We start from the raw sequence: 14421 nt of genomic DNA on the forward strand, positions 1-14421 counted from the left end.
GGCTGAGGCAGAAGGACTTGGGGCTGTGGAGAGGGATATAGGCTGAGGACTGCAGACAGGGATACAAGCTGATGACAGGGACAATGACTGGAGTCAGGACGTGGGGCTGCAGGCAGGGATATAGGCTGGCAGAAAGAGACATGGGGCTGGAACCGAGAAATGGGCTGGGAATGGGGTTACAGGGCACAGGGACATGGGCCAGGGAGGCCTAGGACAGGCCCACACTCAGAGGGGTGGTGGAGAGGGGCATAGGGCTGAGGGCATGCACTGGGGCTGGGGGAGACAGGGGTACCTGTGGGGGCTGTTTAAGGGGGTCCAATGTTTTTCTAACAATGGTTGTCATCTTCTTATAGGAAATTATAACATTTATCTTACAGAGGAGGTGTTCCAGAGGAGGGGTCGGGGCACCACATGCTAGGATGAGGGCATCCTGACTGGAAACGATCTCATCACACTTCCCCAAACTCCCATGACATCATCCCCAGACTGCCCTGACATCACCACCCTCCTTGGCCAGGATGGAGACAGCAAGTTACTCATGGGAATGCTCCTCTCCCATCCCATACTCCCCATAGAACATCCTCCAGGAGCTGCCCTTTCACCTCACAAAAACATTCAGGGCCGTCCCGTGGCCCCACAATCCACACCGCACGGGCACAAAGAACCAGGGCCAGGGCAGCCACGGAGAGCCAGGAGGTGGACCCGCAGTGGTCCCTCTGCTCTCCTGGAGGCAACTGGGAAGCACAATGCCCGTGCCCTGCCTATGTCCCGGTGGGTTCCACTTCCATGGCTCCCCAATGCTGGTCCTGGTCCAGCCGTGTCCCATCGTTCCCCCCGCCTGACTCCATCCTGTTCCCGTCCTGGTCCCACCGCTCCCCCCGCCCTGTCCCTGTCCCACCGCTCCCTCCGTCCCATTCTAGACCCGATCCCCATCCCGTTCCCATCCCGATCCTGTCCCCTTCCCGTCACGGTCCCACTGCATCCCCCATCCCGTTCCCATCCCAGTCCTGTCCCATTCTTATCCCTCTTCCCCCGTCCCGTTCCCGTCCCGGTCCTGTCCCGTTCCCATCCCAGTCTTGTCCCGTTCCCATCCCGGTCCTGTCCCATTCTTATCCCTCTTCCCCCGTCCCGTTCCCGTCCCGGTCCTGTCCCGTTCCCATCCCAGTCTTGTCCCGTTCCCATCCTGGTCCTGTCCCATTCCTGTCCGTCTATCCCCGTCCCGTTCCCATCCCGGTCCTGTCCTATTCCCATCTCGGTCCCGTCCCGTTCTCACCCCGGTCCCGTCACGTTCCTGTCACGCTCCCACCGCTCCCTCCGTCCTGTTCCAGTCCTGGTCCTGTCCCGTTCCCGTCCCTGTCTCACCACTCTACCCGTCCCGTTCCCAACCCAGTCCTGTCCCATTCCCATCCCGGTTTTGTCCCGTTGTCATCTCGGTCCTGTCCCATTCCTGTCCCTCTCCCCTCGTCCCGTTCCCCTCCTGGTCCTGTCCCGTTCCCATCTCAGTTTTGTCCCGTTGTCATCTCGGTCCTGTCCCATTCCCGTCCCTCTGCCCCCGTCCCGTTCCCATCCTGGTCCTGTCCTGTTCCCATCTCGGTCTTGTCCCGTTCCCATCCTGGTCCCATCCCATTCCCATCCCGGTCCTGTCCCGCTCCCATCCCGGTCCCATCCCATTCCCGTCCCTCTCCCCCCGCCCGTGGCGCGTTTTCTCCTCCTAGCCGCCAGGGGGCGCTTCGCCCCGCGCCGCCGTGCCGCTGGCGGCGCTCTGGCCCCGCTTTGTTGCCGGGAGCTGATTGGTGCGTGGCGGCGGTGACGCCATTCCCGGTGGCCGCGCTGTGCTTGCGGGACCCGTGGGATCTTCGGGACCCCCGGCCCCACTCCTCTCCCGAGCCATGGAGTTCCCCGCCGTTCTCTTCCCCTCCTACTTCGGTGCCGGCCCGCCGCGGGAAGAGGGCGGCCCGGCGCCGGCCGCTGGCTGGGGCGAGCACGGCCAGGTGCTGGAGGGCAGCCCCGGCCCCAGCCGCCGCCAGGTGAGGCCCTGCCCGGGCCGCGGGGGTCCGGCGCGACCGAGGGAGCCCGGCGGGACGCGCGGGGGCCGTTCTGACTCTCCTCTTTCCCCCTCCCGCAGGCGCAGCCGGCGTTCGTGCCCCGCCGAGGCGGGAAGGACGAAACTTGGAACCCCGCCGAGGCCGCGGCCATGCCGGTGCTGCCGCCCAGCGCCGGTGAGAGCCGCGGGAGCAGCGGGGGATGCTGCGCGGCGGCCCTTCGGGGCACATCCCGTCCCGCCTCCACCCCTGCCCGGGGGTGCTGAGCGCTGTCCCGGTGCTCGTGTCCCGGTGCCAGGCGGCCCCTGCCCTCTCCCCACAGGCCGCTGGATCCCATCACCCACTCCTCAGGACATCCTGTACCGCAACAGTGTGTGCAGGAAGCTCCGGCCAGGCAGGTCTGGAGCCACCCTGGACTTCGCCAAGCAGGTGGGACTGGGGGCGCCGTGTCCTGCCACGGACCTTGGAGGGGAGTGTGGGATCTCTGCACAGCCCAACTTATCCCTGTCCTTCCTGCACAGCTGGGCCATTTCTTTGTGGATCATCCAGAGGATGCGTTCGGCTCCATGGGGCGCCTGCTGCACAAGAACTTCTACCTGGGCAACTCCAGCCTGAAGGTCAGTGTCAGTCCCAGGGGGAACAGTGCTGTCGCCCACCGTTCCTCCTGCAGCCCCAACCTCTGCCCGCTCCTCCCCGCAGAGGCCGGCCCGGAGCAGCACCATCCGGATGACGGCCCTGATGGAGGACATTGACCGCCTGGAGGCCCGGCGGTGAGTGTGTCCCCATGTCCCCTGCCCTGCACAGCTCTGGGGAGGGCTCCTCTGTCCCCTCACCTGATGCTGTCTGTGCCTTGCAGCGGCTGCCACCGGCAGCACTTGGCCTCCCGCCTGCGCTGGTTCTCCCACCTGTGCCGTGACTGGCTCTTTGAGGTGCCGCTGGGGCTGCTGGCGGACTGCCTGCACGAGGAGCTGCTGCTGCAGTGGTCTGACCTGCTCTTCAATGACAGCCTCACAGGGGGGGCACTGGCCTGGCTGCCCCCCGGTGACACAGGGTCATGTACTGGCTGCCTGGTGTACCCCGGAGGGCAGGCCATGAACCACCTCTGTATCCTTTCCATGGGGTGTCCCTGGGGAGGGGAGGGAAGGGAAGGAGGGTCATGTTGTACTGCCCTTAGCTGGCATCCCAGTTTTCCAGGACATGGCGCTGGAGGAGCTGCCCCGTGCCCGAGGCTCCCCGGCGCAGTTTGAACTCAGCGGGCGCATCTGGCAGGTGGCTGCAGCCCGAGTGGATGGGGAAGGTGAGCGAGCCCTGGGACAGGCAGGACTTGGGGTGAAGGGGTGACAGGGAGCCCCCGGGATGCTGCCAGCTCATGTGCCATCTCCTTCTGCCTGACAGATTTCATTGGAGTCCGCTCAGACTACCACTGCGGAGTTTGGAGGGTGCCAGGCAGGACAGGGACAGCTCCCACCCCACTGCAGGTCATCCGTACAGATGTGCCTGCCTCCTGCCTCACTGTCAGGTATGTGCTGCAGGACAGGGCTTTGCTGGTGCTGCCCTGCTCCCTGTGGGGGTGATGCCGTGCCAGGTTTTTAATGAGCGTCCAAAGGAGGGCAGTGAAGATGGTGAAGGGCCTTGAGGGTATGCCACATGAGGAGCTGTGGGGCTGAGGGCATTTGGTTCTGTTCAGCCTGGAGAAGAGGAAACTGAGGAGAGACCTCATTGCAGTTACAACTTCCTCATGAGGAGAAGAAGAGGGGCAGGCACTCATCTCTCCTCTGTGGTGACCAGTGACAGAACCCAAGGGAATGGCCTGAAGTTGTGTCAGGGCAGGTTTAGTTTTCATACTAGAGTAAGGTTCTTCTCCCAGAGGGTGGTTGGGCACTGAAACAGGCTCCCCAGGGAAGTGGTCACAGCACTAAGCCTGACAGAGTTCTAGAAGCGTTTGGATGATACTCTCAGGCACATGGTGTAACCCTTGGGGATGGTCCTGTGCAGGGCCAGGAGTTGGACTTTGATGATCCTTGTGGGCTCCTTCCAACTCAGCATATTCTGTGATTCTGTGATCCTGCAGCCCTCACCTTCCCGGGGAGCTGGCAGTCTGCACTCAGAGTGGGACCGTCTACCTCTGGAGCGTCGAGACAGGGTGAGATGAGGCACTCAGGGCTGGCTGGGAGCTCATGCAGACAACAGAGTCTCAGGGGGCGGGGAGCCCAAGTGAGAGGGGCAGCCCTTCCCTTTGCTGACGCTGCCATCTCCCCGCAGGCTGCAGCAGCTCCGCCATGACCCCCAGACCATGTTTTTTCGAGACCATTCACCCTGGCGCTGGAGCGACTTCACTGCCCACCCACGGGTGCTGAGCTGTGCTGACCGCACCGGCCTGCAGTGCCTGGATGCCCGGGTGAGGCTGGGAGGGTGGGCCTGAGAGGGTGGGCACAGGGCTGGGGGCAGGCAGGGGAGAGAGTTCCCCAGCCCAAAGTGCTGACTGCACCCTGCTGTGCTGCTGCAGGCCCCCAAGAAATGCCACTTCGACTTGTTCAAGGTGGGCGAGGAAGCTGGCTGCCAGCAGGGCGAGCGCGTGGTGCTGCCCATGTACCTGGGCAGGGCTCACCCCTCACAGTACCTTGTCACCACCCAGGTGAGTCCCACCAGAGCTGGCAGCTGGGAGAGACACCCAGCACAGCTGGCTCTCCCAATGCCTGTGGGGCAGGGGGGTCGCTGTTGGGGTGTGCCCCTGCTCAGCTGCACGCTCTGCCCCAGTTCTCCGTGTATGTGCTGGACGAGCGGTTGCCACTGGTGCCTGTGCTGAAGTGGACACACATGATGAAGGCCCCTCCACTCTTTGCCCACCTGATGCCAGGGGATCCTGGGAGGACCCATAAGGTGCTGCTCGGCGCATCCCGCACCCAGGAACTGTTGCTGCTGCAATACCGGGGTGAGAGATGGAGCTCCAGGGGTGCTGCAGGGCTTGGCTCCTCTGTGCCTGTGTCCCAGCCTCCTCACTGCTGGGACCAGCTGCTGCCCTGGCATCAGTGCTCACTGCCCGGTTTTTGGGGTGTGTTTCCTCAGGGGGCAGCCAGTCGGCCTGCCAGCTGGCAGGGGCTCCACAGAAGCTGCATAGCATCGCTGGGTGCCTGCAGCACCTGCCCACCCAACTCCCACACCGCCACCACCTGCTCCAGCAGCGCCTCGGAGCCCCGGCTGCAGGTGGGTGTCCCACACTGCCCACCTGGAGTGCAGTGGAATGGAGGGTGCAGTGTAGCCCTTGTCATGGCCTGGCTGGAGGGTGGCTGACAAAGTGAAAGCAAAGCCCCAAACAACCCTGTGCAAGAGATTAATGACCTAGAAAATGATGTGCGGGTCAGGATCTGGCAGTAAGTGCCCACTGAGGAGTGGAGGCAACCCCAATTGCTGGCCAGGCCCCTGCAGGAACCGCAGGACTGGAACCCTGGTGAAAATGTCTTTCCTGCCTCTGCAGGGCTGGCCGCCGTGCTGCAAGAGGATGGGACTTGTGAGACCATGCTGGTTTTCCAGCTCTCCGAGGCTGGGGATGTCTTCTGCCAGAGGCTGACCCACGAGGCAGTGCGTCCCCCTGCACCCACCTTGAGGGATGAGGCCACAACAGCCCCTGGCTCTTCCCCTCTCTTCGAGGCTCCAGCCAGCAGCCCACTGGGCTTGGGCAGTGAGGAGGAAGAGCAAACGTTCTACTTGTCCAACCTGGAGGTGATTATCAACGAGGAGGAGGAGGGGGAAGAGGAGAACACAGGCACACCAGCACCCCCAGAGGAAGCTGAACTGCCCCAGGAGCCCTGTGCCAGCCCCCAGCCCACTCCAGCGGTGCCCAGCCCAGCTGCAGCCCTGCAGTACCACCGCTGGTTGAGGGCTCTTTTCAGAGGCTGCAGGGAGCCCCCCCAGCGCTCCTTGCCCCCCAGCCTCAGCCAGAGGCGCCTCTTCACCCGCAAAGAGCTGGAGGGGCCAATGGGTCCCACTGCCCTGCAGAGGCAAGTGCGGCAGTGGCTGCGCCAGGTCATGTGGGAAGGGGGCCACATCCAGCGCTGGGAGCCCATGTCCCTTCAGGCCCCTGCCCTGCCACAGCCCCTGGAGCCAGAGGAGGGTCCGGACCTCCTGAGCACCCGTCTGACAGCAGCCTGGTCCGGGGACTGGGAGCGGTGGTGGGAGGACAGGACTAGCTTCAGTGTGGCACAGAGACAGCGGGCTCTGCGGGAGCGGCGGCGGCGGCAGAAACGAGCACGGAGCCGGCGCAGTCTCTCGGCCAGTTTTACCTCCTCCCTCACCTACCAGTCGGAGCTGTCCGAGCTCAGCGATGCAGGACCCCTACTGCTTTCCCCCAGCCGCCCACACGTTCTCTCCCAGGAGAGCTCCCCCCCAGCCAGCAGCCCCCTACACGGCAGCCCCCCGGCCTCGCCGGCACCCGACGAAGCGCTGCTGTCCTCGCAGAGCCTGCGCTGCCGCGGCATCCCCAAGGAGCGCCGGAAGACGCTGCGGGACTACCTGTCGGTGTGGGCCGAGGGGCCCCCTGAGCCACCAGAGCTCCCTGGCAGCCAGGCCAGCCAGCTCTGCATCCCCTCCTCCCAGAGCCAGCTCTCTTCTGCCTCGCAGACCCGCCGCAAGCGCCCACGCATGGGCTTCTGAACACCAATAAACCCGCCTGGCACAGCCTCCCACCCGGGCTCCTTAACTGCGTGGTCACAACACCCACCCGTACAGGGAGGGGAGGTCGGGCGGCATCCCCGCGGTCGGGACTCCCCCCAGGGAGGAAGTGACCCTGTCCACGTTCAAAGGGCTCCCGCCGGGACTCTGCGGCGCGGGGGTCGCCTTCGTGTCACGCGTGGGCGCGGGCGGGTGCGGGCGCTTTAAGGGGCGTGGGGCGGGACCGGGATGTGAGTGACGGGGGAGGGCGGGAGCGGCGGCCATGGCGGCGGTGCTGGCGCGGGGCCTGGTGCGGGGCGCGCTGCGAGTGGGGCAGGTGGGCGCGGGGGAGGAGGGACACATCGGGGTGGGAGAAACAGCGGGATGGGCTGGGAGGACAGGGGCACCGGGCCGGGCCCCCGCCCAGCGCGACGCTCGCCGCTGCTCCTGCCCTCGGGCAAGGTCCGCGGCGGGCGTGAGCGCCGACTCGCGCACCCCCACGGCACGGAACGGGGCCTCGGGTCACCGTGCGCACCCACCCCCGACCCGGCCTGCACCCCTGTGGGCAGAGCCCCCCCCCGTCAGCTCCGTGGGCACAGACCCCCGTCACTCCCGCGGACACAGCCCCCCGTTATCCCCATATGCGATACCCTCGTGTGCACCTCGCTGTCAGCCCCTGTGCATCCCCCGGTCGTACACGAGCAGCAACCCCATGTGCAGCCCTCAGGACCCCTATACGTATCCCATCGGTCCCCACGTGCACCCCCACCACCCCCCCTCACACCCTCCATGACCCCCCATGCATTAGTCCAATCACTCTCATGTGCATTCCCCCATCACGCGCCCCACCACCCCCACATGCATCGCCCCCATATCCCGGCGTGCAGCCGCGCATGTATATATCCCCATGTGTTCCCCTTTCACTCCCAGCCGTGTCCCCCATCACCCCATGTGCGTCCCTCCTTCCATCACTCTCGTATGCATGTCCCCGGTCCCTGTGCTCCTGCCCGCCCTGGCCGCGGTGTCCCCGTTCCCGCTCGGGGACGGGCCCTAAGCTCTGTGTGCCCTCCCGGCCCAGCGGTGCGTGTCGGCGCCCAGCGGGAGGGATGGGGAGGTGAGCAAGGCACAGCGGGCAGCGGCGGCCGGCGAGGAGGCGGGCGGGCAGCCCACCATCTTCAGCAAGATCATCGACCGCACCATCCCTGCCACCATCCTCTATGAAGATGACAAGGTAGTGGGGACAAAGTAGCAGGGCATGTGTCCCCACCGGGGGAAGGGGCAGCACCCACGGGTGTGGGGCTCACCCTGCACCCCCTGGCAGTGCCTGGTCTTCCGTGATGTGGCCCCCCAAGCCCCTGTCCACTTCCTGGTGATCCCCAAGCGCCCCATCCCCCGGATCAGCCGTGTGGGTCCCCAAGACACCGAGGTGAGTCTAGGGGAGTCCCTGGGACATTGGCAGTAGTGGTCACTGAGTGCTGACCCTCCTGCTCTCCTCTCCTGCAGCTCCTGGGGCACTTGCTGGTGGTGGCAGCACGCACAGCACAGGCAGAGGGGCTGGCTGACGGCTACCGCCTCGGTGAGTTGGTGTCCCCTGCAGTGCCATGGGGCAGGACCCTCCCTGGTGGTCCTGGGGGCCTGGGCACGCAAGGGGGTGGCCTGACTCCTGTCCCTCTCCTGACAGTGATCAATGACGGGAAGCACGGTGCCCAGTCCGTCTACCACCTGCACCTCCATGTCCTGGGGGGGCGGCAGATGGGCTGGCCCCCTGGCTGACCCCCCACTGCCCACCACCCCCCAATAAAGCATCTCCTTGGTGGTGGCTTCAGTGGCTCCGTGTCCAGGTGGCTTTCTTAGGCGTGGGGGTTTCTTAGGGGTGGGGGTGCCTGGCCTGGGCAGGGCTGGCCTCTGGTGTCGCGGCAGTGGGGAGTTGCTACCCTGTTTTTTGCAGAGGGTCTGGGCTCCCCACATGCCAACCTGCCCATGCCAGAGATGCTCTGGAGCCCCATGGTTGAAGCAAAAGGAATTTGAGGGAGTGCCCACATGCCACTGGGAAAAGGCCTATCCTGGTGCTGGGCTGGGGGGAGCAGGCTGTGTGCCACAAGGGTGTCCCCAAACTGGGGAACATCCCAGGATTGTCAGCAGCACACCATGCTCAGTGCTACCTGCCCAGACCCACTGCCACCACACAGTGCCTGCACTCCTGAATGCCCTCACCCTGCCTCAGTGTGACCCCCACCACCACTGTGTTCCTGCCAGAGCTTCACACTGGGCACTGATGCTTCTCTGCTCTGCAAAAGCAGCTAATTGCATTTAATTGATCTAAAAGCGATAACTGCACATGTACTCACTCCTCCTTACCCTAGAGGGACCTCACTGTGAGCTCCCAGGGGGTTCATAGCCCTGAGCAGAGCGCAGGGCAGAATAGGCTGAGTGGTGGGCGGGCCTGCTGCCCCCTCCATGTACACATAGCCCTGTACCCCCCCTGCACTGCCTGTGTGTGCACTGCAATGGAAAACTCACTGCATTGCACACCCCAGGCTCCCCTACACGCAGAACACCGCCAGCACTGTACACGCACACGTGTTTACACCCCTTGGCCGCAGTCTCGTGCCTGCACGTGTCCACATCCACCCGGCGAGGGGAGCGCACGCGGGGGCTCCGCGCATGCGGCCGCCCGCTCCCTGCCGCGTGCCTCCCGCTCCCGCTGCTCCATGGCCGGGCGCCGGGGCTATATTTAGTGGCGGGGGCCGGTGCTGGCGCGGTGCATGGCCCACCTGGCACCACCGCCAGGGCTGGCTGGGCCCCCGCCAGCCGCTGTGCAGGGGACCGCAGCCCGCCAGGGAGAATGGTGGCTCTGTTCATCCCCCGGCTCGGTGGCGCTGGCGGCAGGGGCCCCTCGGGAACCGCGTGGGGCTGTGGCAGAGCCTAGTTCGCTTCCCACACATACACACCCAGAATAGCATGGGGAATGTTTTTGGGGTGTAAATGAGCCTTAAAAATGTTGATGGGTAGTGCTTCCTGCCTCCAAAGCTCAGCGCAGGATGGGGTCACACTCTTGGACGACGGATAACTCTGTCTGAGGGATGGGTACCCCAAATCGGGGCTGGGTATCACTGGGGAGGTGGGGACTCCGAAGAGGGGCCAGGGATCCCCCAGGACTCATGTGGAGCAGCCCTCCAGGGAATGCTGTGCTGGGCTGAGGGCGTGTGCTGGCACGCGAGGTCAGGGGCTGGACGCCTGCCATCGTGTTTCTTCCTGTGCCAGGTTTATTTTGTCAGTCCCCGAGCAGCTGCGGGGCAGGACAGTGGTCACAGCCCCATGGGGCTGAGGGGGGGAGGGCAGAGGGGATGAGGGCCAACGGCTGTTTTGGTTCCTCAGCTGAGGAGGATCACAAATGACGCAAGTTCCCAAAAGAGCTGGGCAGGGGGGCTGCGGGGGATGTGTCAGCCGGCAAGAGGCAGCCAGATGTGCTCCAGCAGATCCAGGGCTGCTGCCCCACGGTGATGCTGTCAGGTCACAACCCCACAGAGATGCCCCATTGGCCACCCCGGGATTTGGTCTGCCCCACAGTGAATGCACCCCCCCGGGCTGGAATCGCTAGGGTTCCTGTCCTGCACTGTACTGTGGTGCTGTTAGTGTCTCTTCAGTGTCCCCCAGGCACCCCCTGCCTGGCCAGGCTTTTGGCAAGCCCACATGTGTCTGGTGGGGAACCTGGGGATGCTCCTGGGAAGAGCACCCAGGGTGCAAGCTGGGACAGGGAGCCCAAGCTGCCATTCCTTCAGTACGAGCTGAAGTACGGGTGCACCGCAGGGGCCAGTGCTGGGCCCGCGGCTGAGCGTGGGGGCAGAACCATCAGTATTCACCCTAGAACCCTCACAGCGACCCCCCAGCCCTCGGGGACATCCTGGCACTCCTCTTCAGCGGCAGCAGGGCTGGTGTTGCCCCAGCATGGGGGAGGCACGAGATGAGTTCGGACCATGCCTCCTGCCTCTCCTGCTCGCTGCAGCTGCACAGCAGATGGGCTCGGAGGAGCCCCTGCCTGGCGTGGGGCCGAGCGCCCGCAGGGAGGAGCCGGTCCCCGGTGGGGGGCCCCCACAGGGCCGGCCGAGGCCAGAGGGGCCAGGCACATTCCCAGCCAGGAAAAACAGAGGCCCCAGCGCCGAGCCCGCGGTGCCCCGCCGGCGCACACCGCAGAGCGCTGCAATAACAGCCCTCGCCGCCCGCTATCAAAGGGCCCTTCTTCTGCTCGGTCCCCGCAGGGATGGGGCCGGGGGCCCAGCGAGGGCTCGCGGCGAGGGGAGGCAGCTGCTCCACGCCGGCTGCACCCAGCCAGGCGCCGGGCACGTCCGGCCCCGTCACCCTGGGCCAGTTGGGGGTCCCTGGGGCGGGTGGGCGTGTGTGGGGGCTGGGGGTCGCTTGGGTCAAGCCGTGGGCAGCAGCGTGTCCCCAGGAGCCCTGGGCACGTCTCTCCTGCCGCCACAATGGGGCTGAGCTGGTCCTGCCCAGGCATAGCGCTCCCCTGTCCAGGGCACCGGGACAGACTGGGACGGGGGAGGACATGGATTCCAGGGATGGGGACAGACTGAGCCTCGCAGTGCGACTACGGCCGTGCTCCTGCGCCTCCCACTCCCCTGCACCCTTGTGCCCCACACGCTCCCCGCCCCCCCAGCACCCCCTTATCTCTGCATCCTTGCACTCCGGTGCCCCCGCACCCCCGTCCCCCTGCACCGCCGCATGGCATCTCCCCCAATTCCTAACCCCCCTGCGCCCCCGTGACCCCACACCGCCGGCTCCCATCACCCCTGCATCCCCGACCCCTGCACTCCCATCCTCCCGCACCCTCATCCCTCCTCACCCCCATCTCCCTGCACCATCTCCCCATACCTCCTTGCCCTCCCCCTCCCCCGCACCCCATCCCTGACCACGCCCACTTCTCCATGACCACGCCCCCTCCCCAATCCGACCCCGCCTCTTGGCCCCACCCATAACGGGCTCTGGCCGCGCCCCTTCCGTGCTCTCCGCCAATGGGAGGCGCGCACGCGGCCGCCGCGCGTCGTCTCCATGGAGAGACGCGCATTCCAGCCCCCCGCGCACGCGCCATGGAGCCGGGAGCCGGCACCCCCTGGGGGTGCGGCCGGGAGGGGGACGGGGGGGCACTGAGAGACCCCTTAGGGTGACCCCCGAGGGGGAGAGCTGGGGGGCACGGCCTGTGGGGCATTAGGGGGGAGCAGGGGGGGATAAGGGAGGAGGGTGGTGGATATGAGGGGCAGAGCCCCGGGCTGGAGACAGCGGGAAGGATATTGCTGCAGGAGGTCAAGCGGGCAGAAGGGAGCTGTGGAGGGGGAGACCCCTCCGGAGCGCAGACCCAGCAGCAGGCATTGCTTCTGTCCCCCAAATGGAGGGAAATCCCTCCTTGTCCCTTGTCCCAGTGTGGGGGTGACACTGCAGGGGACCCCGGGTCCCTCGCCTCAGGACCCTGCCCGTGCTGATGGGGACTGGAGATGTGGTGGGCAATGAGGGGCTGAAGGATGTGCCCCGCTGCCTTTCCTCAGGGTTTGCTCTCATCTCCAGGGTAGCTCTGACAGGCCATGTGGGTCCCACATGCCCTGGGGAGAGGTCACCGTGCCTGGGCAGGGTCCAGGGTGGTATCCGCCTGCCGGATGTGCCCATGGAGAAGCTTCCATGCCATGAGGAGCCACTGACAGCCACCGCCAAGAGGCTCCAGGAGATGTCGGACATAGCCGAGGTGCCGGAGATGCCCACTGAGCCGCCTGCCGAGGCTCTGCCACCCGTGCCCAGCCCTGAGCCAGCCCGAGAGACTGGGAACGATCCCTCTGAGATCAAGCTGCCTCCCTGGCTTGGAAAGTGGGGAACGTGTCGCGAAGAGGTGCCGGTGGAGCCCCTCTCCCCACCAAAGCCAGCAGAGCAGCCCAGCCAGCCAGTGACCCGACGGGGCTGCCCGATCCGCACCTGGCTGGGGGAGGTAACTCCATCAGGGAAAATGGCCCTCAACCGGCCCTACCGTATCCCACATGCTGATTCTGTGATGCTCCCCGCTCCTGGGTAGATCCCTCTCTTTAGATAGCCACCCTTGGCTGAGCCAGGACTTCCCAGATGACCTTGAGCCCAGTGGGTAGAAAGGGGATGAAATTCAATAGCACAAAAGGCACGGGAAGGCACGTGGGGAGTGACAGTGAGGCTTTGGGAGGGAAGCTGGGATCTTGCTGCTGGCGGGCAGGAGTTCCATGTCACAGCTGATCACAGAGATGTGGGGCAAGCAAGGCTTGGGGGGCACCTGATGGGTCAAACTGTGCCACAGTCTGGGGACCCCATGGTTTGTTCAAGTGTCATAAGAGAGCTTGCCCAGTGTAGGGCAGTCTGGGCACCCCTCAGCTTGGGACAGCCATACAAGGTCAGCAGACCTCCACCAGGCAGGAGAGGTCAGCCCTGCCCAAGCTGCAGGTGTCCCTGCTCCAGCGTTCCCAGGGAGCTGGCTGGAAGGACTGTGACCCCTTTTTGCAGCTTGTGCCTCTGGGGCTATCAAAAGCCTAAAAGCCAGGAGCAGGCATGGGGGGCACTGCGGGGTGGGTTCCCACCCCCTTCCACAGCCCCTACTGTCCATCTCTAGAAAGTCGTGGACCCCCTGAACTCTGGGCTGGGGCAGGAGCTAGGCAGTGAGGACTCCGCCCACCACCGCGGCTTCCACGGACTGCCACTCCATCAGTTCCTGTCCTCGCTCACCGACAGCTCCACCACGGACACCTACCGCCCGCCACACAGGGCCCTGCTGCTGCGGCAAGGTGAGACTGAGCCCCCCTCAGCCGTGTGCCCCCCAGAAAGGCACTGAGGGAATCTCAGCTGGGGGGGGCTGATGGCACTTTCCCCTCTGCAGGGCTGCGGAAGGCCACACTGGCATCCATGCTCTACGAGAAATACAGGCAAGCCTGCACCCCTACATGACACCCATCCTTGGGGCTGTGCCCTGGCAGAGGGGACATGGAGTGGGGGGTACCCCAGGGCTGAGGGGTGTTTGCTCTGACTGCAGTAAGGAGACGGAGGAGGAGATCCGTCCCCACCCGCAGCCCATGGAGTCTGTCTCCACCACGCACCGGGACTACGCTGCCAGGGGCTTCCAGCCCACACCTCCATCCATCACTCAGGTACAGGCAGGAGACACCTCCCCCACCCCCCAGCTTGTGGCAGCTCCCAGCGAGGCTGCAAGGCTCCTGTGTCCCCCTGAGTGTGCTGTCCCTCCGGCCCACTGTCACTCTGCTTCCACTTGCAGCCCCACAACTACTTGACAGAGCAGCCAACCAGCTTCTGGCTGGAGCAAGCCCGTGGACTACCAGTAAGTCCCCCAGCACCTCACCCTGCCAGCACCCCAGGGGTCTCAGCTGCTGACAGGGACCTCTCCCCTTCTCTCCTCTCCAGGGTGTCACTGCCCTCTTCAGCAGAAACATTCCCTTCAAGAGGAATGCAACCTTCTCCACTCCCATCACTGTGTACCTAGGGCCACCCCACCCCTGCGACCCATTGAGCAGTGAGCCCCAGACCTTCAAGGATTAAAAAGCAAGGGGACACGGCCGGTCCCGGCCTCCTTGCCACCCCAAGGCTGTCTTCAGGCTGGATGTTTGGAGGGGGACCACAGTGTCCCTGGGATCTCAAATCCCGCAGGGCCATGCAGCAAGTGGGAAACCCTCCAGCCCCGGTGCAAGTCACTGTTGACCCAAAA

At 65.2% G+C, this 14421-nt stretch overlaps 3 protein-coding genes across 3 annotated transcripts; all 3 read left to right on the forward strand.

Annotated features, from left to right (window-relative positions):
* The first annotated feature begins 1194 nt into the window (after positions 1-1194).
* TAF1C (TATA-box binding protein associated factor, RNA polymerase I subunit C) lies at positions 1195-6724 on the forward strand. The gene is made up of 14 exons (XM_027748452.2): positions 1195-2027; positions 2126-2219; positions 2365-2471; positions 2564-2659; positions 2742-2812; positions 2899-3146; positions 3229-3339; positions 3438-3561; positions 4114-4185; positions 4305-4440; positions 4549-4677; positions 4800-4974; positions 5109-5246; positions 5518-6724. Exons 1-14 carry the CDS (start codon positions 1890-1892, stop codon positions 6690-6692), a joined length of 2814 nt encoding a protein of 937 aa, XP_027604253.1. The 5' UTR covers positions 1195-1889; the 3' UTR covers positions 6693-6724.
* Positions 6725-6972: 248 nt separating this feature from the next.
* Positions 6973-8517, forward strand: HINT2 (histidine triad nucleotide binding protein 2). The gene is made up of 5 exons (XM_027748453.2): positions 6973-7026; positions 7768-7920; positions 8011-8115; positions 8193-8265; positions 8371-8517. Exons 1-5 carry the CDS (start codon positions 6973-6975, stop codon positions 8460-8462), a joined length of 477 nt encoding a protein of 158 aa, XP_027604254.1. The 3' UTR covers positions 8463-8517.
* Positions 8518-11714: 3197 nt separating this feature from the next.
* On the forward strand, positions 11715-14299 carry LOC114002474 (sperm-associated antigen 8). The gene is made up of 7 exons (XM_039386921.1): positions 11715-11817; positions 12266-12672; positions 13318-13489; positions 13582-13627; positions 13735-13849; positions 13975-14037; positions 14121-14299. Exons 1-7 carry the CDS (start codon positions 11751-11753, stop codon positions 14253-14255), a joined length of 1005 nt encoding a protein of 334 aa, XP_039242855.1. The 5' UTR covers positions 11715-11750; the 3' UTR covers positions 14256-14299.
* The last annotated feature ends 122 nt before the right edge of the window (positions 14300-14421 follow it).

Source organism: Pipra filicauda, unplaced genomic scaffold, assembly GCF_003945595.2.
Source record: "Pipra filicauda isolate LSUMZ 115617 unplaced genomic scaffold, ASM394559v2 scaffold513_size392548_pilon, whole genome shotgun sequence".
Taxonomy (NCBI): Eukaryota; Metazoa; Chordata; class Aves; order Passeriformes; family Pipridae; genus Pipra; species Pipra filicauda.

Coding starts and splice junctions, on each gene's coding strand:
- TAF1C (XM_027748452.2), top strand. CDS start 1,890: ATGGAGTTCCCCGCCGTTCTCTTCCCCTCCTACTTCGGTGCCGGCCCG. Junction 2,472..2,563: donor CCCTGGACTTCGCCAAGCAG/GTGGGACTGGGG, acceptor CTTCCTGCACAG/CTGGGCCATTTCTTTGTGGA. Junction 3,562..4,113: donor GCCTCCTGCCTCACTGTCAG/GTATGTGCTGCA, acceptor GTGATCCTGCAG/CCCTCACCTTCCCGGGGAGC.
- HINT2 (XM_027748453.2), top strand. CDS start 6,973: ATGGCGGCGGTGCTGGCGCGGGGCCTGGTGCGGGGCGCGCTGCGAGTG. Junction 8,116..8,192: donor TGGGTCCCCAAGACACCGAG/GTGAGTCTAGGG, acceptor CCTCTCCTGCAG/CTCCTGGGGCACTTGCTGGT. Junction 8,266..8,370: donor GGCTGACGGCTACCGCCTCG/GTGAGTTGGTGT, acceptor CTCTCCTGACAG/TGATCAATGACGGGAAGCAC.
- LOC114002474 (XM_039386921.1), top strand. CDS start 11,751: ATGGAGAGACGCGCATTCCAGCCCCCCGCGCACGCGCCATGGAGCCGG. Junction 13,490..13,581: donor GGCCCTGCTGCTGCGGCAAG/GTGAGACTGAGC, acceptor TCCCCTCTGCAG/GGCTGCGGAAGGCCACACTG. Junction 14,038..14,120: donor AGCAAGCCCGTGGACTACCA/GTAAGTCCCCCA, acceptor TCTCCTCTCCAG/GGTGTCACTGCCCTCTTCAG.